At 54.0% G+C, this 27,335-nt stretch overlaps 1 protein-coding gene and 1 long non-coding RNA gene across 2 annotated transcripts in view; one reads left to right on the top strand and one right to left on the bottom strand.

The window, feature by feature from the left end:
- The window catches only part of CNIH3 (cornichon family AMPA receptor auxiliary protein 3), a 98,860-nt gene extending 76,870 nt beyond the window's left edge, over window positions 1-21,990 (top strand). The window contains exons 4-6 of the mRNA XM_072830138.1: window positions 6,153-6,265; window positions 10,389-10,532; window positions 14,131-21,990. Coding sequence (XP_072686239.1) covers window positions 6,153-6,265; window positions 10,389-10,532; window positions 14,131-14,158 — 285 coding nt within the window. The 3' untranslated portion in view covers window positions 14,159-21,990. The remainder of the gene's footprint in view (window positions 1-6,152; window positions 6,266-10,388; window positions 10,533-14,130) is intronic.
- LOC140635450 (uncharacterized) lies at window positions 1,163-6,576 on the bottom strand. Its single transcript, XR_012032767.1, has 3 exons — window positions 6,459-6,576; window positions 5,870-5,921; window positions 1,163-1,972 (listed from the first exon to the last, which is right to left on the bottom strand). It is a non-coding gene; the product is annotated as an uncharacterized lncRNA (long non-coding RNA).
- Window positions 21,991-27,335: the final 5,345 nt, after the last annotated feature.

A 27,335-nucleotide genomic window follows, 5' to 3' on the forward strand; every position in this document is an offset into this window, starting at 1 on the left:
TGTGCTCTAAGCCCTTGGGGATTCTGTTAGAGTATCAGTTCTGGTTCCGCGGGTCTGGAGCAGAACCCCAATTCTGCCTTTCTCACAAGCTCCTGGGTGATGCTGGTGCTGCCGGTCCAGGGAGCACCGTGTGAGGGACAAGTTCCCAGCACGGAAGGGCCCACCTAGACCTACAAAATCTGAAACTCTGGGGGTGGGCCCCAGCCATCTGTGTTTTAGCAACAGCCCCAGCTGATTTGGAGGTACCAGGAAGTTTGGGGAGCACAGCTATGAGGGTGATGCTTGAGGAAATGGGCAGGGTGGGAGGTCCAGGGAGCTGAGTGGTTGGCAAGCCCATTCTGTTCCATCTGCTCCTAGTTTCCCTCTCCTGCAGGAACTGCCTAGACCCTTGAATTTGGACAGAAGGAACCTTCTTCCCTGTGGGTTTGGGCAGGCACACCTCCTCATGGATCAAGGTGCAGGATTTCCCCAGCATGTGGTGTGGCCAGTGGTCAGGGCTCATGAGAAGGGGCAGGAGGGCCAGGGGTACCCTAGCCAATGGCCAGCCATCAGGGCAGGAAGGATCCTGTAGCTCTGGGGCCTGTGGCAGGGTATGGGAGAGCCAGAGCAATCCCAGGTGACGGTGTGAGTGTCTAACATGTGTGGCAGGTGACACAGCTTTGTCTCACCTTGAGGGTGGGGCTGAGCTGTGAACTGGACCATTCTCAGGCTGGGTAGCCAAGAGCAGTGGGCAGTGGGGATGTGGGTTCACCCCTATCTTCTCTCCCTGGGCCACTGTTGCAGAGAAGTGAGTCCATGTGGGCAAGAGAGCCCCAGAAACTCCCCTGATTTGGATGAAATATGCTCAGGGAGGGTGGGTGGAGGAGAGGGTGGACCAATTTGATTCTTCTGTCCTTGCATGCTGGGACCCAGGTAGGGAACACCTCTTGCTGTCTTTGTCCAATTCTCTGTGGGTTTTGGTGTACAGAAAAGGCCCACAGGGAAAATGATCGGGGACTGGCTCCCCTCGAGGCTGGGCCCAGTCCCTGGGATCAACCAAGCAGGTCTGACCTAGACCCTGACAATGATGCCAACAAGGATGCTGCTGGCTGTGCGGGGCGCAGAGCCAGGCCATGGTTCCTTTTTTTTTTTTTTAAAAGGTTTTATTTATTCATGAGAGACAGAGAGAGAGAGAGAGAGAGGCAGAGACACAGGCAGAGGGAGAAGCAGGCTCCATGCAGGGAGCCCGACGTGGGACTCGATCCCGGGTCTCCAGGATGACACCCTGGGCTGAAGTAGGCACTAAACCGCTGAGCCACCCGGGCTGCCCTGAGGCCCATGGTTCCTGGGGACATGCATCAGCACACATCACATTAGCTCATGGTGGCTCTTCACGTCTACTCTAGGCGATTCTGTGCTAGGTACTTATGTGCCAGGGTCATCCGCTCACCTCTTAGGATATTTTTTGAACATCGATGCAAATTTCAGGAAGTCAAACACTTGAACTGGCTGGCACCATTAAATGGTCACTCAGGTCAGCCTAACCCCAAGCCTAGCTGTTGGGGTGTCCCGGCTAATCATGCCATGGGAGGCCAGGGCGCCAGTCCACAGCACGAGGGGATCAGAGGCCTTTAGGGAGGCTGGCCAGGGAGCCCAAACTGTTCCCTGCTCCTTGCTCCCACCTGGCATGGGCTCTAACCCGCTGCCTTCCAGGAGTGGTTTACCCAGAGTGACTGCAGAGAAAGTGCCCTCCTTCGAGCAAAGGGACTCAGAAGAAGGTTTCCTGCCAGCACTTGGGATGCTTTTCTCCTAATCTTCCAGTGCAGCAGAATCCCAGGTTCCCAGGCATGCGACGTTTCTTTCCCTCCGTCCCATCGTGCCTCCCCTGAGGTGAATCAGCTGTGCAATTACTCACCTGGGGACAGCAGAGCCGGTATCTCCACCTGGGTGGTTATGAAAAGATTGCCTCTTCCCTGCTCATCCAGGAGGGCTCCTGTTTGGGGAATCAAATGAAAGGGTGTTATCCTTTTTTTTCACACCCATGGGCCCTGGGGCAGATAGACACAGAGACCTAGACGTCCTTAAAAACAGGCAGAGCCTGGGTTTTCATGGTTGGAGAGGCAGGTTTGGTTTCTCTCCCCACTTGGGGAAGCTGGGGGCTTTGTTTCAGTGTGTGTGTGGTTCAGGGGAGACTAGGTGGAGAATTAGGAAGCCAAAATCGGTCCTGGGTAAGAGCGACAAGTGACCCACCTGAGTGTGGATTAGCTGGTACATGATAGTGACAATAAGGGTCATGACAGTGCACCTCTGCCTTTGACGCGGCTTCGCCTCCCAGAGCAGCCTCCTCCATAGGACAGGCTGTGTTCCTAGGCCATGGGGGCTGGCATTTACAGATAAGGGAACTAAGACCCCACAGGGTTAGCTGCATTTCTTAGGACCACACAGTGACCGTCACGTAACTATCAGAACTCATATAACACTTGGAGGTGGAGGCGAATATTTTGAGCCCAATGTGCTTGTAGTGGAAAGCTTGTTGTCTGAGTCCACGGAGACTGGGTCTCACAGCTGCCACTCCCTGCAAGCTGAACACAGCCCTGGTGGCTTCCCTGTGTGGCTTCCCAGTGGCTCTCAGTATGTGTGTGGTCCCAGCACACTTTCTCCAGCGACTCAGCTGGCCCGTCCACCTGGGATGTATGGTGAGAGGCAGGAGCAGGTACGCGGCCGTGGGGCTCGTTCTGCACCATCATCCCCTCCTCCCCGCCATCCTGGAGGTCCCATCCTTCTGCTCTTTCACATCCCTCTCTCTGTGCACCAAGAGAGTGCCTTGGCATCCTGCAGCCCCTCTGCCTGTCAGGGGTGAAGTAAGACAAAGGTGCAGCCTCATTGCATCCCACTCCCGTAACACGTAGGACTACCAGCCAGCAGCAGATTGTTTGTGGGCTAAAGCCAGGAAAGAACACAACATACACGCCAGTGGATGGGAAGACATGCAAATGCAGTTAAATCACTTTGAAGACAAATCAAGTACAATCGCCGGGAGAACATGTTTGTGGATTCAGGAGCTGAGCCGAGGGGTGAGTGCTCTGCTGGACGCAGTGCATGTGTATAAGGAAGGAAACCTGCCAGAATGTTCTTGCCCTGGCCCTGGGAGGGGGTGCGGAGGCCCAGGGCAGTAGGGGCAGTAGAAATAAAAGAGGAAGAACAACCACAAGTGGCAGTGAAAGAAAAATGGCAGATAGGAGAGGGAACAGGTGACACGGAGGAGTCAGAGCCGGTGGCTGTGGGCAGCCACGGGTCGTCCGTGAGGGTGGCTTTGCAGAGGCCGGAGGTTGGGAAATATCTGGGTGAGATCCAGGCTCTGCCTGGATGAGATGGCGAGCCTGGGAGCCTGGGCAGGGAGTCACGAGTGATGGTAGAGGTTGGGGAGTGGGTGAAATCAGTGAGGTCTTCCTGGACAAGTGCAAGCTCTGCTCGTGCTCCCAGAGTGAGGCCCTCACAGAGGGAGTAAAGTCACATTTGCCCCGGGCTCCATGCCAGTACATGGTGAGGTGGTGGCCCTTCCAGGTGTCTTGTGCTGGACCCACCCTCTGCTGGGTCCCTAGGGCGCCTCTCCCTGTTTGTGGGCCTCTGGCCTCCCTGAGTGGTGAGGTGTCCCCGTCCTCTGCTCTGGGTGGAGTGAGTGCAGCCCCTCGCAGTCCCACCAGACCTGCATGGGGTGGCATAGTCAGTGTTTCTGGCTCTGCAAATCAGGCAAGTGGGGCTTCCTCCTTGCATGGACCACACCTGCATGGAGGCAGCTCCTCTGTTCACTGGGGGGAGAATGAGGTTGGTGTCATTCAGCAGCTTTTCTTAGGAAAACCCAACCCACTCCAGTGTGGGGATGTGGCTCAAGGTCAAGGGTGTGCTCACTGGGGTCAAGGGTCAAGGTGATCTGTATGTAGCAGGTGAGCTCAGAGTGGAGCATCCAGTCCAGCTGCCACGTGGGGATGAGCATGATGGCCCCATGGTCATCGGCCCCGCTGTGCTGGCCATGCTCATGAGGGGCAATGCTGGGGGATAGAGGGATGAGCCTGGCCCCACTGTTCCCACAGGTACCTTGTCCTGTGTCTGACTAGATGGGTCAAATCATACTATGGTGAGAGGCAACCCCTGAATCTCAGCAGCTTAAAGGCCACTGGCCTGTTCACACTCACATGCTCCTCCATCACCTGGGCCCTCTTCTCACCTGGAGTTTTGGGTGGATGGGCTACTCCCCACCCTAATGCCCTCGCAGTGTCGGGGAGAGAAGGGCCTCAGAGTGGGTGGCATTGGCTGGCCGGTGCCAGGGCCTGGCTGCTGGCGTGCTGCTGTGTGTGACTCACCCAGTGTGATTCCCCAGAGGTGGGCACTGTGCAGCCAGTGTGGACACCTGGCAGCCTGTCACCAGCCCCGGGGTGAGGGGCAGGTCCTCATGTCCACACCATTGTGGCTGGAAGCAAGCGGGAAGGGACCCCACACTCTAGCGAGGTGGGGGAGAAATGGGAGGAGCCTCTCCCATTGGTAGGGGTGCTGTCCAGAGACAGTATGAGGCCACTGGGAGAAGGCCCCAGAAGAGCACGGTTGGCAGTTTCCCTCTGTGTGGTGACAGTGACCAACCTCCCTGCTTGGAAGGTTGAAGCTTCCACTGTAAATCAAGCCCTGAAGATGGGAGAGGCCCTGGGCCTGAAATCCAGCATGGACTCCGCAGGGGAGGTGAGCAGGGCTGCAGCCGGGACACTTGGTGGGCGGTCCTGTGAGGAGGGGCTGTGGGGATGCCCACTCTTCCCCGGTGGCCGAGGCCTGCAGGCTGGCTGTGACCTGGGCTGCTGTGTCTGGAAAGCTGGCCCCATTGGTGGGACTCCAGAGCTCCTCGATTCCAAGGCATGGGTCCACACGTTCATCCCTGAGCAGACTCCTGGGTAAGGAAGATGCTGCTTGGTCATGAAGCGCATCTCTTACAGGGTCGTCTGGGGCAGTTAAGCCCCGTGAACACAGGGAGGGATGAAGGAGCCCAAAGATGGGACAGTTTGAGGCGGTCTGTTTTCTGTCCACAGACGCCCTGGCTGGTGAGCCAGGCTGCATCCGTAAGGCCAGCAGCCCCTGCCGCAGACCCACACCCTGGCCGCCTCACCGCATCCCATACTTGCTCAGTCTAGGAGACAGCGCGGGCGTGTGTGCTGGGGGTGGGAGGAGACACTGACTCGTTGGGGGAGGGGAAGGTCCAGGAGGTCCGCCAGGTGAGGTCAGGGAGCATGAAGCGGGCCTGAGAGGGCTGCAGGAGCTGCAGGGGTGAGGGATGGTCTGAGCGGGGCTTCCCTTAGGAAGCAGCATTTGAGATCAGCCCACGAAACTGGCTGGAAAGATTTTTCTCGGAGCTCAGAGGCATTCATGCCGGCTCAACAATGGGCCTCGCACTGGCTCCTACGTGACGGGGAAGATGGTGCACTCCCTCTCCATCTCTGGGTTTCTTTACTGGCCTGGGGAACCACATTTCTTCTTTACAGTCACAACTTTGATTTCTGTTACGACGTAAATATCCTGGGGAGTTTGTAATGACTTTAAACTCTTTTTACAAATAAATAAATAAATAAATAAATACTCTTTTTAACACTTATCCCTGGCGTGGCTGCATTGGGGCTGGGGAGCCTGGTCTTCCTGCCAGCTCCCCCAGCATCTCCTGGTCCAGGCTGGCCTCTCTGTTCTCCATTGTCACTGCCATTATCTTTGGGCTCCCCTGGTCCACCTACCATCAGGAGAAATTCTGTTTTTCCTGGCCCGCCCACATTTGAAACAAAAACACGTATTTGCTTTAGGTTTGCCAGGTTGTAGAGGAGGGTACGTAGGCCTGGAAAGCCAGGAGCAGGGCACTTACAGGATCGCGGGTGTTTCTCTTCTCGCTTTCCACGGCCAGGCAAGGATGACCCCTAGAAGCAATAGCCCATTCTGGTAAGTAGGGTGCCTGAGAGCCTGTGTTTGCTGCACGTGGGCATGAAGTGTGGCTGTGGGGCCACAGGGAGGAGGATGTAGCAGAGATGGGCTACATCTGATTCGGTGCCACTGCAGGAAGGCCTCTGGGTCGCCAGTGTGTTGGCAGCCTGGGGGCAGGAGTGACCGTACCCCGTGTAATGCAGGCCTGTGTCTCTGCCTCCCTGCAGCTGGTGCTACCAGAATACTGCATCCACAGCCTCTTCTGCATCATGTTCCTGTGTGCTCAGGAGTGGCTCACCCTGGGGCTGAACGTCCCTCTACTTTTCTATCACTTCTGGAGGTAAGTCTGGAGGTGGGGCTGCTCTGTGCTTCCTCCTATCTGCTTGGGCACCGGCCCTCCAGAGACAATGACCCCCAAACAGACTGGCTGCCCTGTGCCTCCCTCCCTTCTCTGCCTTTTGGAGACCTGTTCTCCGCGGCCTTCTTTGCAAGCTACTCGCAGATGGCACCCCGTGAGGGAAGGCCTCTCTCACCAGCTCCACATGCTGCAGCCTCAGCCCACAGGGATCGTTGTTGAAAGCAGCTGCAGCTATTCAAAATCACCCCCAAATGGAAACAGTCCACATGGTTACCAACAGATGAATGGACAGACACACGGTATGTCCTTGCAAAGACACATTATTTGGTAATAAAAGGCAGTGATGTAGTGATATGCGCTGCGACATGGATGAGCCCTGAGAGCTCGACAAGTGAAAGGAGCCAGTCCCAAAAGGCCATTCATGTGAAATGTCCAGAAGGGGCAAGTCTGAAGGGAAGGGAAGTAGGCGGTGGTTGCCAGGGGCCGGGAGGGTCAGGTGGGGCCTCCTAACAGGTGTGGACTTACTTCTTTTGGTGTGAAGATGTCCCCAAACTAGGTGCTAGTGATAACAGGACAATTCTCTGAACATGCTAACAATCACTGGATCGTGTACTTTAACAAGGTGAACTTTCTGGCATGTGAATTATATCTTTTTTTTTTTTTTTTTAAGATTTTGTTTATTCATGAGAGACACAGAGAGAGGCAGAGACACAGGCAGAGGGAGAAGCAGGCTCCACGCAGGGAGTCTGACATGGGATTCGATCCTGGGTCTCCAGGATCATGCCCTGGGCTGAAGGCGGCACTAATCCACTGAGCCACCTGGACTGCCCTCTTTTTTTTTTTTTTTTTAAAGATTTGTTTGTCCTGGGGATGGGGCACAGAGTGAGAATTCTGAGCAGGCTCCACCCCAGCAAGGAGCCTGACATGGGGCTCCACCACTCACGATCCTGAGGTCATGACCTGAGCTGAAACCAAAAGTCAGAGGCTTAGCTGTCTGAGCCCCCCAGGTGCCCCTGAATAATATCTGAATAAAAAAGCATCTACCAGATGGGCTGGATTTTCTGGGACAGTTCTGATTTTAAATATTCTATTCTCTGTCAAGACTAGGCATCCGATCACGTGATTTGGACTTTGTAAAATGCTGTCGCCATATGGACGTAGGAGGTAGGAAGGGGAAACCGAGGTGCAGAATGCTGCCGTGCAGGTGAATCAAGCACCCTTGACCCCTTGCTCCCAGCACTGCTGTGCCCCACATATTTCCTCATCGTCCTCTTACCATGAAACATAGCTGGCATTTGTCACGTCTGCAGCACATTCTCCTTCATCTAGTGCACCTGGGAGACATGCCCCACGCCCGGCCCTGTAAGGGAGTCCAACGTGGGTGTGAGATGGAATCTTCACCTTTGACGCACGTTTATCCCAGTGGTGGAGGGAAGTAGATTCTTAGCAGACGTGAGGAATGCGCGCAGACGTGCAGAGAAATTTAGGGCAAACAGGCAGGGGGTCACTGCGAAGTCTGCAGGTGGGGGGCGAGCCCAGCACAAGCTCGGAGGTAGGACAGCACTGGGTTAGTGTGGCTGGATGCACGGCTTTTGGAGGGACGGTGGATGTGGGCTTGATGGACCACAGAGGGGTCAGGCATGGAGGGTCCAGAACTCTCTGATGGGGGCGTTGGAATCAACGTATTCTGTAGGGAATGGAAGCTCTCAGAAACTTTTGGGGGAGAAAGTGGCACTACCTGACTCGGTGTTAGGAAAGCGACCATGGCCACTGAGTAGAGGGGAGGAGGGTGAACTTGGGAGGACGTGTCCAGTTAGGTGATCACAGTGGAATCTCAGGTGAAGAGACACAAGAACTGGACCCCCAGGGTTACTGCGTGATGGAAGTGGGGATGGACAGAGAGGGTCTGTGGATGTGAGCTCGGCCAGTGAGCAGGTGCAGGGGTGGGGCAAGGGCAGCCTCGGCTCTGCGGGCTGGCAGGGGTGGGGCTGGCAGGGGTGTCGCCATTGACCTAGAGTAGGAGGAAGTGCAGCTTTAGGGAAAAAGGGAAATGACTCAGGGACACAAGAAAGTCCTGTGGGTTTTTTTTTTTAAGACTTAATTTACTTATTTGATGTATAGAGAGAGCCAACGAGTGTGACACAGGGCACAAGTGAGGGGGAGGGGATGGGCAAAGGAAGAAGCAGAGCCCCCCTCGAGCAGGAAGCCTGATGCAGGACTCAATCCCAGGACCCCAGGATCATGGCCCGAGGCGAAGGCAGATGCCTACCCGATGGAGCCCCCAGGCGCCCCAGGAGAGTCCTGTTGTGAGCGACGGTAACCCACGGAGGGCATGGATGACTGTCAGCTGGGAACACTGTGCTGTTGGAATCTGTTTCCTGCCCACCCCGGGGCTTTGTGGGCTCAGCTTACCCAGTATCCACACCACCAGGTGGACCCCTCCCTGTGTCACACACAGATCAGGGGGACTGTCGCCCAGACTCGCTGAGCTGGGACACAGCAGGCCTGGTTCAGCCCCCACCGTATGGATTATAGCCCGTGTCCTTGTCACCAGGCCTGCTCCCTGTGAAAGCCCCCTCCCTGCAAGAGAAATCTATTTAAGAGCCTTCTAGTAGCGTGTCGCCAGCCCAGGGAATCAAAGATGTGGTGGATTTACAAGACTGACTGGTGCTCTTCCAGCATAGGGGAGAGGTGGACACAGAGTCCTTGCGTGTGCGTGTGTGAGGGAGTGGCTGTCATGTCCCCGCCTGGGGGACCTTGTCTGACTGTGGAGTCAGTTCTGGCAATTCCCAAGTGCTCAGGAAACGAAAAGAAATGGGGAGAGGAGGGTCCTTTGAAAATGAGAGTCCTTGAACACCGTCTGCCTTGGGCTTCTGCTCCTGCCTCCCCCGGGCCCAGGCCGGGACGTTGTGCGGACTCGGCCCCTCCTGCCCTGGCTCTCGGGTGCTGGTGGAAAGCAGCCCGGGCACCTCCATTCAGTCCTGTTCTTGGCAGAGTATCACATCCAGCACCATGCGTCATGATGCCCCGTGGAGTGGGCACTTTCATCCCCATTTTACGGACGACAAAGCTGAGGCTCAGAGGGCCAGTGGCCAGCTGGCAAAGGTCAGGTGTCAGGCTGGTGGCCGGTGAGCCACAGAGCCCCGGCTCTCTCCACCAAGCCGCTTGGCCACCCTGCCGCCCCTGCCCCCACTGAACGAGGTCTCCCCAGAGGCCCCTGGATTTTGAATCTCCCGCTTAGGAGGCAAGGAGTGGCCTAGAGAACTGAGAGCAGCAGCATCTCTGAATCGGCTTATGCTGTCCTCCTGGCATCCTGTGATGACCGACACTGTCGCTGTCCTCTGAGGGGGTGAGGCTCGGCTGGAACACCAGGTCCCATGTTGCTAGTGACCAGGCGCTCTTCTGAGCCCTGGAGAAATCTGCCTAAAGCTGCTCTCCGGCCGGGCCTCCTGCCTCCACCAGAGTGACAGCAGCCCTCCGAGGCTGTGCCGGGGCCAGAGGTCAGCCCCAGGGTGGCCCTCACTCCTGTGAATGAGCCTGCTGGGTGTTTCTGCATAGACTTCAGCCTCCCTCTGGCCCACTCCCTGTGCTTTCCTGCCCCAGGTCCCTCTGCTGCCCTGTCCCCATCATAGCCAATGGTCTTTGGCTGTTCAGGGTCCTTCCACCAGGAGAATAGTATCTGAACCCCACCACACCCCAGCAGGCACGCGACATCCCTCCCCTAGCGTTCAGGTCTGAGTGGAGGATAAACCCAGTCATTAATGATTCAGAGAGACTGTGGCCGGTGGAGTCGCCCTTGTTCCTGAGCTGACACCCACCTGGGTGCCTGCGCCCCTGGGGCAAGAGGCTCTTGTTGGTGCCCACAGGCAGCTCCGGGTGACACGTTTCCCTCTATTGGAGCGGCTTTGCGGGTGCCATCCCCGTCGTGCCGGGGTCCCTGTCTCTGGGAGCTACGCCCTGCTCCAGGACACTGCCAGGCTGCGATGTGGGCGACGATGCGGGCAGAGGTGGACCACCACTTAGTAGAGATCCCTTGGACACAGATGGCCTCCCACGTCCCATCCGAGCCTCAGAGCCAAGGGTGCTGTGTCCTCTGTCCCCGCAGGTATTTCCACTGCCCGGCAGATAGCTCGGAGCTAGCCTACGACCCGCCGGCGGTCATGAATGCCGACACGTTGAGCTACTGCCAGAAGGAGGCCTGGTGCAAGCTGGCATTCTACTTGCTGTCCTTCTTCTACTACCTTTACTGGTGAGTTTCTGACCCTCCTGGTGCTTTCATCCTGCGGCACATGGGGGCAACTTCAGGCCACCACTGGCCCTAGGGGGTGACCTGTGAGGGTGGGGGTTCCAGCCTGCTGGGTAAGACCCCAGCCACCTGCCTCGGAGGCGATGAGGGTCCTGCAGGGGTCTCCCACTGGCGGGCGCGTCTGTAGGTCCGCACAGTGAAACGCATTGTCCCCACACCTTGGGGAGGGGGTTGGTGAGCTGCAGCTCGTCACTCCTTCCCCCCGTAGGGCTCCCTCCACAGCTCAGCCACTTGCGTTCTCTGTAGCCCCTGGACGCCTCGCCTTGTGGCCCCTTGCAAGCATCTGGGGAGCAGAACAGAGACCCTGGGTGGCTGTCACCCTGGGTCATTGCAAGCGCACGCTCCCAGCTCTCCCGATATTACATAACGCCATGCCCATTACGTAAACCGTGCTGACTCTGCGATTGTTCAGACGCCTCCCTTGTCTGCACCTCTGCGCATAGCGGCCCAGCCAAGCAGATGGCCGTAAACAGACTGCCTTATGGCTCGGGCCCCAAGGGTGCCTTTTCTTAAAGTGTCTCCCTCCTGTTCCTCCTTGGGCACATCTCTGGGGCGCCTCATCTACCACCTCACTACCCGGTCGCTACCCGTGGCCACGAAATCTGTGGGCGTCCCAGGGCTGCTGCTGATGGGAGCCAGGCGAGGAAGAGGAGGGTGGGAGTGTTAGCAAGGCAGCCTCAGGTTTGGGGCAGGCTGGGGCCTGGCTGATTTATCCACACTTACAAATGAGCCGGGCTTGGAGCCAAGAGCGTGGCTTGTATGGCCCAGGCTAGGGGCTTGATGCCATCGTCGTCCACATGTTAACATTTAGGAACCTGAATCCCAGATGTCGGATGCTTTCCTGTGTCACAGCTGCAAGTGCATCTCAAGTCTGATCCCGGACGTGGGGCTCTTAACTGCTGGCTGTCTTAGGAAAGCTCGAGAAAAGTCTTATGAAAGTGTGGTCTTTGGGCTTTCTGCATCAAGTGAGGTGGATGTACTTCTTAAAAATGCAGATTCTTGGGGATCCCTGGGTGGCGCAGCGGTTTGGCGCCTGCCTTTGGCCCAGGGCACGATCCTGGAGACCCGGGATCGAATCCCACATCAGGCTCCCGGTGCATGGAGCCTGCTTCTCCCTCTGCCTGTGTCTCTGCCTCTCTCTCTCTCTCTCTGTGACTATCATAAATAAATTAAAAAAAATTAAAAAAAAAATGCAGATTCTTGGGCTTGTATTGGCTGACTCAGGATTTTGTGGCTGGGCATCCCCCAGGATACTGCTTGGATATGCCCCCTTGCCCATATACGTCCCAGCGTCCAGAAGACGCGAGGCCCTGAGCATACACCTTACCTTGGGGATAACTCAGCCTTGGAGGGGATTCACAGTTATTCTACTACATTCTTCTTGGGGTCAAGAGTTGGTCTAGGCTCAGGATGACCCCTTCCCCCTCCTTCCCTATGGACCATCCTGGGACACTGTCTGCGTCAACTTACAAGGAGCCTGAGGGTCTCTGAAGCATCTCTGGAGAGGCTGCGGGGGCACGAGGGGGCGGCAGGGGTGGTGTTGGCAGCTCCTGCCCATTGGCCAGGAGTGATCATCCTGTAAATGATCGTGTTCCAGACATTCTGTTTAACTGTCTGTCCTTCAGTTCAGTCTGGCCCTGCCTTCATGCTGCATTTGTTAATTTTCGTTGCCAGAACAAAATTAGGACAACTCCTCCTGCTTGCAGGGACCCTGGGTAGCGGCCAGGGCTCCCCCTTCTTTGTTGAATCTGGTGCCTTGAGGCTCTGCAGAGCTCCCCAAAGATCCCATTTCTCCCACCCCAGAACTCCCAGCTGCTTAGATCCAGGGCTCTGGGGCACACAGGACTGTCAGCCCTGGTCACCTCATCGCGGGAGAAGGGGACCCAAGCATGTGGATAGCTATGTGCAGGCTGAGCACAGTGCTGGACTGGAGTGACAGCCACTGGGAGCCTGTCATGGTGGGGTTAGCATCTCACAGCTTCCTCGGGCTCCCCAAGACCTCGCAGAGATTAAGAGGTGTGTCCGAGGCCCTTGTCGAGAGGTGTCTATATGGCCTCACAGCCAAGGCTCTTCTCAGCATTGTGTGCTAACCATCCCAGTGGGTGCCCTGTGGACCAGGATGTGTTTGCAGGTTCCTGGGGTGGATCCTAGCTAATGGGAACATGAGCAGGTTAGTCCAGTGTAGACTGTCTGCCTGCTCCATGTAACCATCTCTCAAACCAAGAGGTGAAGTAGCACCACCCTCCTGCATCGCTCTGGGTCATGCTACTTCCTTCATGTTTATTCCTCTGCCTCTATATCCATCTTATCTATGGCCGACTTGATGGCAGACACCCCGTCTCTCTGTCTTACTCGCTTGTGCACAAGCACATAGGACGTACTCACGAGCTCCTGGTTGTTGCTGGAGCTTGGCTGTGCACCACCTCAGGGCAGGCACCGGACTGCAGGCTCACCATGTTTCTCAGCACCGGGAATGGTGCCTGGCATGCAGGAGGCGCCCGATAAATGCTGAATGAGTGAGTGACTGCAAGTGAGTAGAGCAGGTAAAGGGCATCTGTGATGTCACTTGATGCTGTCATGGAGAGTGCATTGGCCTTGGCTTTTTGCTTTTCCCTCCCTGGCTCTGTGCCCTCAAGCGATGCACTTCTCATGTGACCCCTGGCTTCCCCAGGTGCACTGAGAGCCTCCAGCTCCGGCCTAGCCAGGGATGCTGTGTGGGCACAAAAGGTACCAGGTTCTCAGAGATGGAACTGCACGTGCTTAGAGGAGCTTGCTGGGCCTTTGAAACTAGGCAGGGTTAGAAGTAAAGCAGAGCTTCTTTCATTGGGTTTTCTGTCTGAGGTTATCCATTTCCCTCTCTATGATGTGAAAATGTGGTTGTTTTTCTTTGTTCCAGGGAGGCTAAGTGGTATATTTTGGCATGGAACATCCTCCATCTTGCAGAATTAGCCTTCAGCCCTTTCTAGAAGCACAGGGATGCGTGACCTCCAGGACACATGCTCTCAATGCACATTTGATGCCTGGATTCCATTAAAAACAGGAGGTCCAGGGAGTGACCCTATAAAGAATTCATTTAGTTTCTATACGCAGATGGCCTGTGTTCACACATTGGGCCTTGGAATAGTGATAAGGGTCATTTCCCAGCAGTGGGATAGGATGTGGCATCATCTGGGGTCCTGGATGCAGCCATCACATGAGCATGTGGCAGCTGATAGGAAGAGAATCCTCTGCACTCCACACCCCAGAGACCTGCAGCTGCTCCCCCCTCCTGCAGTGTCTCACCAACCTGGCTGGTCTCATTTAAACCCCATTACATAATAACCACGCAGTCACTTAGGCCGATCACATCTTTTATCCAAGGGACACAGTACTTGGTCATAGCAGATGTTTAGTCCAACGTGGTGGGAAGTGGGGACAGCAGGGGACAGACACTCCAGCGCCAGGATGAGAAAGAAGCCACCCCTCCCCTTTGGTGAGGGTCCATCTGAGTCCCTTGAAGGCTCCCACTCACCCCTTCTCTTCCTCTTCTCTCCATATTCAGCATGATCTACACGCTAGTGAGCTCTTAGCTCAGACTGCGCACCATCAGAGGCTGAGGTCACGTGTGCTGGTGGCTGGAGAAGGACCCAGATGGGGCCATGTGAGAGACACCTGTGGACTGCCAAGGTCACGGAGCGCAGGGTCGCTGCCCAGCCCGCCCCAGGGTTGCGATCCCTTCTGGGCCGTGGGACCTCTCCTGAGCCAGGACTGCTGAAGCAGCGGTCCCTGAGCGCACCTCCCCACAGCTCCGTGCCGTGCACACGGAGCCCCAGGACCACGCGGGAGGGGCGGCCGGGGGCTGCACGGTGCCTGCCCAGGAGTGGAAGGACCCAAGACCCAGGCCGCGTCTGTGGGACCCTCGGAGCCCGAGGGCGTGGCGGGCTACCCGAGCCTCTCGTGTTTCTTCTGACCCCTGGCCACGGCCTGCGCTTCTGTGGGAGGGCCTGGGGGTGCATGCATTCGCCTCTGGCTCAAAGGCCCTGACCCCGCAGGCCGCTGCTTTGGGAGAGCCGGCTCAGGACACCAGGAGTGGGGCCTGGGGCTGTGTTGGTCAGGAGTTATGTCCAAAGTCAAGAGGAGGCGGGAATCCGAGGGAAAAACGATTTTTTAAAACCCCGACATGTTCAAAGTGTTAGTCCTTTGCCACCACAGACCGTACTCTGCTGCCATCAGTCGCAAACCATCACAGAATCAATGAATGCAGATCGACTGCTCAACATTGGCAAGGCTGCCTTGTCTCGAGGACCCCAAGCGGCCGCGAGCCCAGAAATGCTGTGGTGCCTGCTTTGTGCCACGCGCATCCGGCGGCCGGGAGGTGACACGGCGGGGTGACATGACGCTGCGCTGTTCCCTGTGTTAGCTCCACGCGAGGACACTCGCTTAGTTAGAATTTTCCATATGACATTCTCTCCTCTTCGGGTAGGAGTTGTCACAGGGGGTTGTAAATAATGACAAGGCTGAGATGTTTTGTGTTTAAATTGGGCACAATGATTTCCACTTCATTCCCCAAACTTCCCTTCCTTTCTTATGTTTGACACACACGGGCTATTTATACCTGCACCCAGCTCCATCGGGGCCTGTGAGTCAGGGTTACGGATGGTGCTGGTAACGCCGAGTGCGCTATGTTGAAACTGCAGTGGCAGCTCAGTGTCTCACCGCCCTGGCTGCTCTCATTTAAACCCTGTTACAGGCTGGCTTCGCCTCTGAGTGGTTGGTAAACTGGTAGCTTAGGAAAAAAAGTTTCCAAAAGGTGTTTTGCTTCTAAAAATTGTAGAGAGAACAAAACTCCGATTTCTGCGCTGAGGCTGAAGGTATAAAACCGGGGGATTCCAGGCGGTATTTTGGGGAGCGACTTGACTCCCCTTGATCCAGGCAGTGTCCATCGTCCTGGCTGGGTTTCTGGGGCTGCTCAGCCTCCTCTCCGACCCCGTTCCCGGGAAGACCCGCTGCAGGAGCCCTTTCCCAGCCTTGCTTTTCACCTTGGAGCTGTCTTGCTTGTTTTTGTACTTTGCCTCCTTCCAGAAAGCTGTGAAGTGGCTCGTAGTAGCAGATACAAACACAAAGAGACCATGGGAATGGAAGTAGGGATTTCTGACACACTGACTGCCTGAGGTTCTGTTTACTGAGATTGAACATTAAATGTTGCTTTCTCTTCGCAGTAAATAGTAGTTCACATTCGCCTAAAGCTTCACCTTCTACAGATTGCTTTCACATCTTATTTGACCTTCCTCACCATCCTATGCGCTCCATACACTTCTTTTTCCCATTTTCCAAGTGAGGAAGCAGAGGCTCAGAGAGGGTAAGTGACTTACCTGTAGTCACGCAGCAGTCACAGATCTGCTTTTAAACCCAGGTCGCCTGACTTCACAAACCCCATGTCCTTTTCTTTTCTTTTCTTTTCTTTTTTTTTTTTTAAAGATTTTATTTATTTATTCATGAGAGACACAGAGAGAGAGAGGCAGAGACACAGGCAGAGGGAGAAGCAGGCTCCTTGCAGGGAGCCTGATGTGGGACTCGATTCTGGATTCCAGAATCATGTCCTGAGCCAAAGGCAGAAGCTCAACCACTGAGCCACCCAGGCATCCCTCCCATGTCCTTTTCTGTCACCTGAAAGCCAGCAAAGTAACTTAGGCTCTTGTTACAGTTCCATTAGTCTGAACTTGAGAAAAGGAGATCTAAAGACATAGAGCTGTAGATGAAGTGCCTCGTTTTCTTCTCCTTCTGTGAGAGCCTCAGACTTGCTTTGCTGTGGCAGGTTCTCCCCCCAAGGGGGTCCTCTGCAGGTGCAGGAACATCCAAGTACCTCCCTCCTCCAGGCTGTGACTGGGAACAACTCTGCTGCTCTGTCGGGAGCTGGAGCCAATTCTCAGGTCCTGGGAGAAGTGAATCATGTGCATAGAGGTGAGAGTGGTGAGCACAGCTGCTGGAGCAGCGCTGGGTGCCAGGTGGTCACCCCAGGTTAGCGACGAGGAAGCCAGGGAGGCTCGGGGTGTGTGAATCTGCCCCAGGGACCGAGCCAGACCAGGGCCCAGCAGTAACCACAGCTCTAAATCAAGGTGTGGGACGTTGTAGGACGTCAGAGGCCCTCAGCTAGGGAGGGCAGGCAGAACAAGGGCCATCATTAAAGCCCCCTGTGACTTTCCCCACATAATACTGCCTGCTGGGATATCTTCACCTGTCCTTGTTGGTCCCACAGAATCGACCCCAGGCAGGGAGTCAGTGGAGCTGGGGTCAGTGCCTTGGGTAAGTCCCACAGTGGCTGATGGATGGCTGTCCCTGCCCAGCATGGCTCTGGGCACCTGGGAGAGAGGTCTTCAGGGGCATAGGCATCAGGGAAGGTCCTGGGGGGACCTGGTACCAGTTTCCTTGGAACATTAGAGCTGTAGGCCAAAGGCACAGGGTGGAACCTGCTGGGGTCACTTACTTTTCACATCACCAAATGACACCCACTGCACGACTTGTTAGGTTAAATGAGGTAATATTTTCAGAGAACCGAGATGAGCTCCCTGTACATGGTAAGTCAGGCCCTCCCTCTGTAGGAGCTGGGTCTTCCTTGCCATCCCCACAGTGCCCTGGGTACATCCAAGTCCACGGCCTCTGGGGCAGGGAGGTCACCTGGACCAGCTGTCTGCCGAATGCCTCATCCCGTCCACAATATCCTGACCCCTCTTTCCAGCACTGTGTTGCCAGCCCATGGCCACTGCCCTTGGACACTGGCCCTGGCAGGAGTCCTGTAGAGTACATATATGCATGGTCTCAGTGCCACAATATTGCAAAATAGGAGCTGCCACTGGGTCCAGTTCATAGTTCAAATAGTCCAAATGCTGAAGCTGGTGGAAGTTACTCGGGTGACTGCTTGCCCTCCTCCTCCATCCAAGTGAGGAGGGCAAGCAGGAGCCATGCTGTCTGAGCTCGGGGGTCTTGTGCAGGCTTCCCGACCTTTCTGACACTGAGCTTTCCTACCTGGAAGGTGAGGGAAAACACCTGCCTGGCTAGAGTGGTTGTGAGTCCTGTGTAGACGGCCTGCCTCGTCCCAGGCGCTCTGGGTCTGCCCACGTCGGTCCTCAGGGCGGCTCCCTGCCTGCCCTCGCAGACTGAAGACAGCCTTCCTAAATAGAACCTCAGCTGCCGTCCTTCCCACTCCCATCCTGCGGCCGGCTGTCCCGGTGTGCGACCCAAGGACACAGCTCAGCCCTCCCGAGCAGATCTCCCCTTTCCTTCTATTTTTAGGCTTGGCAGTTGCACCGATGTTGATTGAAGTTGTGGCTGTTGAGACAGTTCTGTTCTCCCTCGAGAGAGATGAGTAGCACCAGCAGGTGCTTGGGCAGCTGCACAGACCCCTCTCCCAACCTCCCCCATTCCTACACGTGGGCTGCTCCAAACCATGCGCTGGTGAGAGTGGTCCAGACCTCAGCAGAGGCTGCGGTCCCTGGGTGTTGGGGGAGGCCCCAGGACTGGGTTTTGGCTGCTCCCATGCCCAGGAGCCATGCAGGGTAGCAGGCCACAGCAGGCTTTGCCCCCACATTGCTACGACCATCTCTCTGCTGCTCAGCTCTAGCCAGGTGGCTCTGGGTGCCCTGGGAGTCTTCTCGTGCTGACCTTGACCTCTTGACCACCATGTGATGCCCACATATTCCTTCCTTCCCAAATGGCCTAGTGCTAGGCTGTGGGAGCCAGTTGTTAGGTTTCTTGGGGATCCTGCTCAACAGCTGTCCAACACAGCCTTTATAAGAACTGGTTATGTAAGCTTAGAACAAAATAAATTATACTCAAAACAAAGGTAACGTAGAGTCAAAACTCACCACCTCATGATTATGTCACTACATTTTGCTATATCTGTGCTCTTGAGGTTACGTGTGTTGCCCCAACGGTGGGATCGAGGTGTCACCGTGTGCTTTGGTGAGCTTGATGATGTGCAGCTGTAGCTTGAAATTGGCCATGGTTGGAGTACTTGCACCACAGAAGTGAGCACAGGTGGCAGATCCAGTCCCCTCCTCCCTTGCATGCAGTGCTTCTTGTTGGAGGTTTACTAATTCCTGGGGTTCACACCTGGCTGTACACAGTACTCCCAGCTCTGGCACCAAAGGTGACACTGCAGAGCCAGTGACCAAGTGGCAGGTGGGCGGCCAGTACCTCTGAAGGCATCCTAAGTCTTGACGGGGTGGGCCTGGATGTGACGTAAGTAGACTTCTCTGCTGAGTGGAAACATGCTTTTATACTTTGGCCTTGATCCCAGTGCCCTTGAGTCACTGTGGGGGCCGCCATCCTTCCTGTATGGTGGGTCCCATCCCAGGGGTCTTCTGCACCCTCCTACCGCTGGACACATGTGTCTTGTATGAATGCTGGGGTGAATGCTGACCACACTCCATCATGTTATCCACCCTGTAGGGGATCTTGGGGCTCAGGGCATCTCAGTGAGGTCTGCAGCTGTGCTTTGCACACAGATAAGCTCATGACCTGCAGCTCCTTCTCTGCTGGGCTCTGCAGGCTGGCGAGGGTGGATGTCTGCTCCCGGCCAGCCCCAGCCCTGCAGATGCTGATCATGCACATCTCCTCCAGGCAAGACACTCTCCCCTCCAGACCAGGCACCACAGGGGCAAATGCACACCCCTTGGTTGAGAGACTCACCAGCACAAGGAGGCTGACAGCCAGTGGAGAGACTTCCAAGCCACCGTGGCATTTCTGAGCAGCAGACCCTATCCCTTCCAGCGATGCTTGGCATCTCAGAGAAATGGCATCTCCTTTCTGGTAGGGATACATCTCTGAGATGTTAGAGCAGGGCACCTGGGGAAAGTGAGAACCAATTAAACACCAGTCCCCACATTAAATTATAATGAAGGCATCCATCAGGCCCCCATGCTGGGGATGGTCTGCAGCGATGGAAACAACAGAACTAGAGGTTCTCAGGGAAATACTGCTGGTTCGTGGCCCCACAGGACAGGTCATCTGATGCTGTTCTGATTTTCCCATAGCTCCATGGAGGGTACATTTGATGTCGAGGTGGCATTCTGGGCTCCGCGGGCTGCGGAGAGCCCTGTATGTGGTGGGGTGTCAGGTAGAAGCAGAGTTCTGTGGTCAAACCCCCGTGGGACCTGCAGCCTAAACACCCCCACACACCTCCCCAGCTTACCTGTGCAGGGGGCTCTGGCCCCAGCATCAAGGGGGAGGCTGGTCGGCTTGCAGGGCACTTGGGATGAGCGGGGAGTGGGGCAGAGCCCTCCGGTTGAGGGTGGCCTGGGAGATGAGTGTGCATTGGGGTGAGATAGGTCCACACAGGGAACTGAGGATGGGAATTAGTGTGAAAAAGTCAGGCTTGGCCCAAACTGGCCAACAGCGCTGATGAGAATTAATCCACATAATTCAAGGGCAGAAAAATGTAGGAAAGACTGGATTCAGGATCCCATGGATTATAAACTCCAGGAGGACAGGCTTTCATTAGGTAGCTCCCAGAGCTGAGCGGAGTTTTTATTAGGCCACTGCAAGTATATGTTGAATGAAATTTTGGATCACATCTGGAATCAGCAGGAAGCAGAGAGCCACTCCGGTTGGTAGGAACCCATATCTTGGGAGGACTGTGGGGGCTTCGTGCAGCCATGTCCTGGACACACCTTGCTGGGCTCGGGAGCAGTGAAACAGGTGCAGGCACTGCCTGGGTGCCTATAGATACCCCCCACTGCAAAGACCTCTCTGGGCTTGTTCTTCTGAATCAGGAAGATACAACCCCTAGGCTCACAAGAGTAGATGGTGGCTCTGCAGTCATGGAATGACCAACGCTAGACTCCACCACCTTCCATGCTCACAACAGCTAGAAAACCTTGAGGAAAAAATGAGCCCAGCTTCTGGTTGCCACTCACTGGCTTGGGAGGGTCTGGCACACAGACGCAGCTGTGGCCCAGCCCTCGAGCAACAGTCCTGGCAGACAGGTCCACCTGCTTGAGGCCATTAGGATTGCCTGCGTTGTCCACAACGGCAAAGAGTAGGGAGAGTCAGGTGCACGCTGCTCTTCCCGGCCTGGGCCTAGAGCTCAGGTGTGCAGTCCCGCTCACCCACACAGAAGATGCGCCCTGCGGCCGGCCGGTGAACACGCAGCAGCACCTCCCCCATGTGTGTGCACTGACCATCAGTAGGTCATTGCGCAGGTGTTAGACATGTAGTAGCATAGAGTCTGGGGAGGAAGTTCTGGGCTAGCGCTGTGCATTCATAAATAGCCTTCTGGACGATGAGAGGGGAAGAAGAAAGAAAAGGAACAGGTAATAGTTTTATCCATAATATCCTCTCTGGTTGGTTTTCATCCTTGAGCCTTGCCTTCTACAATCTCACCAGCAGCAGTGGGTGTTGGTGGGGGGCAGGAAGGTGTGGAGTCTCTTCCTTGTGAGTTAGAGTCGACCGCTTGTGCTCACTCATGCACACACACTCACACACATATTCACACACCATGCACACTCACGTGTGCACATACTCAGATACATGCATGCACACACTTATACAGTCACACACTTTGTCCCACGATTGGCCCCTCCTGTCTTCTGCCCTTCTAAGCTTCTGATGAGAAGGAAAAGGAAGTAGCAGGAGAACAGGAGGAGGGGGAGAGTGGAGGGCAGAGGAGAAGTCAGTCAGCTATTTTAAGGACATGAAAGTCTCCTCATAAGTCATTACAGTCTCCTTGCCAGTTCATTTCCGTTCGAATGAAGTTGAAAGGTAATCTGGTAAGTTTCATTATCTCTGCATATAATTCATAAGTTTAGATGAATTACCATGACATAGTGTGTAGGAGGATTTCAAGGTCTGGCAAGGTGACAATTACAGGACCTCACTGGAACTGACAGCTGGTATTGCAATGATCTCCTTTTATTGAGATTCTCTGTGTGATTAGAAAAAAAAATCCCAGCAAACTGAGTCATGATCAGTGGCCACTGCTGCTCCCACGTAGATCCCCAGAGGTGCATGTGGTGTGTGTGCAATGGCAGAGCCTCCATGGCTGATACAGGGCTTTGTAGGCAGAGGACTCTCATGTGTAGCCCATGACAAGAGCAGCTCAGATGTGTGCAGAAGGGCACGTTCAGTTGCAGAATCCTGTAGAAGGCTGAGAAAGAGAATCAGAACTCAGTTATCAGCACAAGTCAGCTTGTTTGTGAGAGCCTCTGCTCTGCTCAGGCTGGACATGTATTGCCATGTCCATTCTGCATCTCTCAGGTAAAGACAGAGCATAAATGTTTGTCGGGTGGACCAGGAGAAAAGGTGAAGCCTTCTGGAAGCAGTAAAACATTGCTTTGTGCTAAGTATGCTTAAGCTGGCGGGGTATCTTCTACAGCCTTGAAATATGTGTAAGCTTATGAAATAAACTCATGAGTTTCAGAATAATCACACAGTGAGTGCAGACATGGAGTACCTATGAAAGTTAATTCATCTATTTATTCATTTGTATATTATTTATTCACCCACTTACCTCATTTATTCCATGAATGTTTATAAAATATCTGTATAACATTGAGTGTACAAAAATGAGTAAAGTGAAACTGCAGGTCTCAGTCCTCAGACAGCTGACACCTATCTACTTCCCTGCCTCTGTCTCCATCCATCCATCCATCCTCCATCTCCACCCATCTTCCATCCCCATCCAACCGTACATCCTCTATCCAACCATCCATCCATCCATCCATCCTCCATCCATCTATCCATCCATTCTCCCATCCATCCATCCATCCACCCATCCATCCTCCATCCCCATCCACCCCTCCACCCATCTATCCTCCATCCATCCATCCATCCATCCATCCATCCAGCATGCCCACTGGGTCTTCAGCAGCCATCAAAGATTCGAGTTTATTTCAACCCCCAATATTATAGCTCCATGAAACTCTGAAGCCCTCCCATAGTTCCTCTGTAATCTCAATATTTCCTCCTTCTCCCTGCCACTATGCCTGGACAGTCCATACTCTCATTGGTATGAACTCAGAGGCTTGCCCCATCATTGTTTTTGCCTCTCTAATTCATATGCCTCAATTATTTTGTGAGTTTAGTAATTTTACATAAGATGAGGGAGAGTGGGGGGAAGAGCTACAGCATGGAGCCTTTGTCCTTAACCCCCTCCTCTCCCTTCCGCTCATTCTTCTTGTGTTTCCTCTAAAGATATACAAATAAATGTGACTTGTAACCCTCCCGGCTCCAATACACACACACACACACACACACACACACACGCATGCATGAGCACACGGGTGTATACACACACACCCTGCAGTCTCATATTGAATAAATCGTATTCTGGAGGCTCAACTTTTACCCCAGGTTAGTTGGTCAAAAACAGTTTTCTGAAGAAACCTTTCCAAAAGAAATTCTAGAAAGAAAAAGGATATTTTCTCCCTCTACTCTATATTATTTATCTATGTACATTCTATCTTAAAGCCCGAGTCTTAAGGCCTGGCCTGGATGGATGAATGTGGGATGGGAGAAGACAGACAGGCAGGTAGGTGAGTTATATGCCCTAAAACTAGAGTCAGCTTTTATATACCTCAGAAAAAGAGCATGGAAAACTTCAACCACTACGGTTCTATCGGCATTTCCATTTCTTAAGCTAATGTTCTTGAAGATCTTGGCCCAAGATCACACACTGAAAGGTACAAACATGCATTCAATCAAGTTTAAGCAAAAAGGCATGTATGAGTTATCTCTTGCTACATAACAAAGCACCCCAAGACTTAGCTGCATAAAATAACAAACATCCATTTTCTAAGGGCCAAGAATTGTGGGGTGGCTTAGCAGCATCCTTCTGGCTTTGGGTGTCTCTTGAGGTTGTATGGATGTTGGCTGGGCTGAGGTTACCAGAAGATGGAAGTGCCTCTGGGAGGCTCTGGCTGCCAGCAGGGCTCGGCTCCTCGAAACGTGGGCATCCCCTCATGGCATGGACATGCTTCCTCCAGACAACCCAGCGGGGAGGGAGAAGTAAGTCCCTTGTATTTCAGTACCTGGCTCAGGGGTGGAGGGGACTGCACTGGCCTGGCAGCGAGGCCATTTGGGAGGCTGGCTACCTCTGGCACAGACTTACGGACAGCAGATCCAACCTTATGACTGACCATCTGAGTGCAAGAAGCCAGGAGAACTCAGCTGAGAGGGCAGGAGCTTGGATCTCTTTCACCCCTGTTGGTGTTGACCGTTACTGCCAGGGCTCACACTTCCTGAGCAATTAGCCTATGTCCTGTGTTAAGTGCTTTGCAGAGATGATCACATTTAATTCCAGATCACATGCCTATTTCACAAAGGAGATGGAACAGGTGATGTTGAAGGTTATCTGGCTGGAGTTTCTGTGCGGCACTCTGACATTTCTTTACGTGGAAAGCCACTGGCCACTGCATTAGGTTTTCATGTTCTAGCTCAGGGGCTGGTCCTTTGGAGACCGTGGGAATAGCACCCTAAACTAGGGGGGACCATTTAGCATGGCAGGCAGATTGGTCAGCATGTGTGCCAGAGCAAGCGATCACTGAGTCAAGCTGAAGACTTTGCCTTAATGACGCCCTTGGTAAACAGAAGTCTGCATCTGCAATCAGTAGCTGAAAGCACTGAAAGTCCTGTGGAAGATTCTCATCCGGGTACCAGCATTTAAATGTATGCGACTGTTTTTCATATTGAATTTCCCATCTCGTGGCGTGCCATTCTGCAGCTGAAGGAGCGTGGGGAGGGTTTCGGAAGGTGACACAGTATGAGTCCCAGAGGAAGGGCCTCGAGTGGGTGTCTTTGGAACATACACCCAGCTCCTTTTGCCCATGAAGGAGAGAGGATAGGAGCCAGAATTCTCCTGTAAAAAGTAGAGAAATCACTTAAATACCAAGCACTTCATCCCACTCTTTTATATTTTTATCTCATTCCATCTTTTTATATTGTTTTTCTGTTTCTGGTGAATTCATATCCACCAAGCTGGCAAATAGGGGGAGTGGATAAGCAGGATCCATTTCTGAGACAGGGGAGTGCTCACTCACTCATTCAACAAACACCGTTGAGCTTTGGCATGCGAGGTGTCCTGCTGGGTGGTGGCCCATGCAGAACTCATTCATCATCCTCTGGCTGTATTTATTGAGTGCTTTTTAGCTCCCTGGCACCCTGACAGATGCTGTGAAGTTTTTTAAAAAAAGAAGAAAAAAGAAAAGGCAAGATAAAGGAGTCGAGCTTCTCCTTCCTTCAAGACATACCCATAGAAAAATAAAATTAATATGAAACAATCAAGAAACATAGCAAGGCAGTCATATAATAATGCCCGCCCCCTGAAAATAATGAGGCTTTATTATTATGGATCTTTCTGTGTTCTACACATTCATAGAAGCTTCTCTTGCAACAAAATGTAGAAATTATCCCTAAAGGTTAGTCTCCAGGTAGTGATGGAGTGCACATTTTTTGTGGAAGCACCAGGCATACACACAAGGGGCCCACAAATGGTTAGAGTCCAGGGAGGCTTCTCAGGGGAGGTGTCGGGGGTGGGGGGCTCTGCAGCAGCAGGTATGCTCACAGGGGGCTGATTCCAAGAGCCTAATGGAGTGAGGTAAGTAAGGAGGGAGTGCTCTGGGCCCAGTCTCACCCCTCTGACCTGGTGTCACTCTGAATCAGATGTTTCTGTGTTGCACCTCACCCCCTATGCCCCTGAGAAGATCTGGAGCTGGGTTGGATGCTGTGATGAGCACTCAGGTTTGGGCAAGGCCAGGTTGGACACTCCTGGGTCGACCCTGCAGCTCAAACCTTGTCAGTTCTAAAGATGAGGATTCCCCACCACCCCACTCCCGAGAACGGCCTGACTCCTGGAGTCTTCAGTCCTTTTCCTGGCTCCAAACCCCAGGCCAGGGCCATTGTGGAGATGACAGGGGATTGTGGCACGAGCCCACAGCCTGTGGGACTAGTATTATTCAACCTGGAGAAAACTGAAGGATGAAACAAAATGATCTGTAAGTACCTCAAAGTTCTAATGCAAGAGGCTGGTGATGCTGATTCCTCTGAAGGCATTTGAAGAAACCAAAAGGGTTATGATGACACAGTCAGGATTGGGGTCAGCCCTTGGGGCCTCTGCCCACCCTGGTATGGCCAACACGTCTGTGCAGGCACCACCTGTGAGGGGACCCAGCAGGATTCTCCTGGCTTGGGCTTTCAGTGCTGACCCCAGGAGGGTCCTAGGCAAACCAGGGATGAGAGTCCCTCTGCTGGGTCACCCTGGTCCAGGCTCAGGTGCATCCCCTCCAATCCCACCCATAGGGACCATACTGTCCAACATAACCCAATGACCCTCAGTTGCAGGGGCGGGGTCTACCTGAGACCATGTGGCCTGGCTGGTCAGAGAGGCCTAGTCAGGGTGGAAAACACCAGGCCTGGGCACAGGACGAGGGCATGTGACAAAGTCATCTGTCAGGGAGCAGCCCCGGCCCCAAGCCTGGAGCTGCCACGTCCGCCTACCTTCCTCTCACTCATACACACAAGCTCACCAACCCTTGGCTTCTGCAAGAAGTGTCGGGAGCAATTTCTGGCAGTTAACAAGACTGACTTTCTGAGCTTTTTAAAGGGCCAGATCTCTCTGGAATAATTTTAATTTTGTCTCAAACAGGAATGATTTTTTAAATGGAATGGTCTCAGGGCACCAGGGGGGGCTCATCTGGTTCAGCATCTGACTCTTGGATTCAGCTTAGGTGGTGATCTCAGGGTCATGGGATGGAGCCCCACGTCAGGCTCTGTGCTCTGCAAGGAGTTTGCTTGAGACTCCCCCTCTCCCTCCACTCCTCACACTCATGTTCTCCCCCCCTCAAATAAATAAATAAATAAATAAATCTTTTAAAAAATGGAATGGTTTCATTATACATAAGCATTTCTACATGTGTGGCACCATGCTAGGTATGTCATTGGGACTATTTTGTGAAACCCTGCGCTGTAATCCTACAGGCAAGGTGCCCTCATGTTCTCTATCTTATTAGCAGATGGGGAAACGGGGTCAGAGAAGGGAGGTCCATGGTGGTAAGCTGGGGACCCAGCCGCAGAGTCTGATGCCAGAGCCCATGAGCCAAACTGTGGGCTGAAATGAGTTTATCCCATTGTTGGGATGATAGTACTACTCCTGGTCAGCAGTAGTAATCAAATTACCAGGAACACTTATGTTTAGCTAATTTCATCAGCAACTATGAAAATAGCTAAAAATAATTTCTGTTGGTGGTGATGTGGGTTCTATTTTAAAGGGAAGGGCACAGTAGCGAAGGTGGCACCTCTGTAATCCTACACACGCGGCCGTTACTCTGGTCTCGGATGATGGAGCGACATGTGGGCCATTGGAGGGGACGGAAGTGGTTGAGGCCCATGCTGCCCCATGCCCCTGGTGACGTCCAGGGTACATCCTGTCTGACAGAGCACCACAGATGGGACTCATGGGTCGGGGGCCTGGAAGCCCAAGATCAGGGTGCTTGAGGAGCACAGAGCTCTGGGAGGGCGCATTCCCAGGCGGCAGCCTGCCAACCCCTTGTCATGGCCTCACGGGGCAGAGAGCAGAGAACAACAGCTCCTGTTCTAACTCCTGAGAAGCCACTCACCCCATCCTGAGGGCCCATCCTTGCCACCACTGTCTAGAGGCCCGCCTCTTGCCACCACTACACTGGGTTGGGCGGGGGGGGGGGGGGGGGTAGCTTTCAGCATGTGGATTTAGAGCGACACATTTGGTCCCTAACACATCCCAATCGTCGACCCCTGATG

The sequence above is a fragment of the Canis lupus genome, chromosome 6, assembly GCF_048164855.1.
Source record: "Canis lupus baileyi chromosome 6, mCanLup2.hap1, whole genome shotgun sequence".
In the NCBI taxonomy this organism is placed as follows: domain Eukaryota; kingdom Metazoa; phylum Chordata; class Mammalia; order Carnivora; family Canidae; genus Canis; species Canis lupus.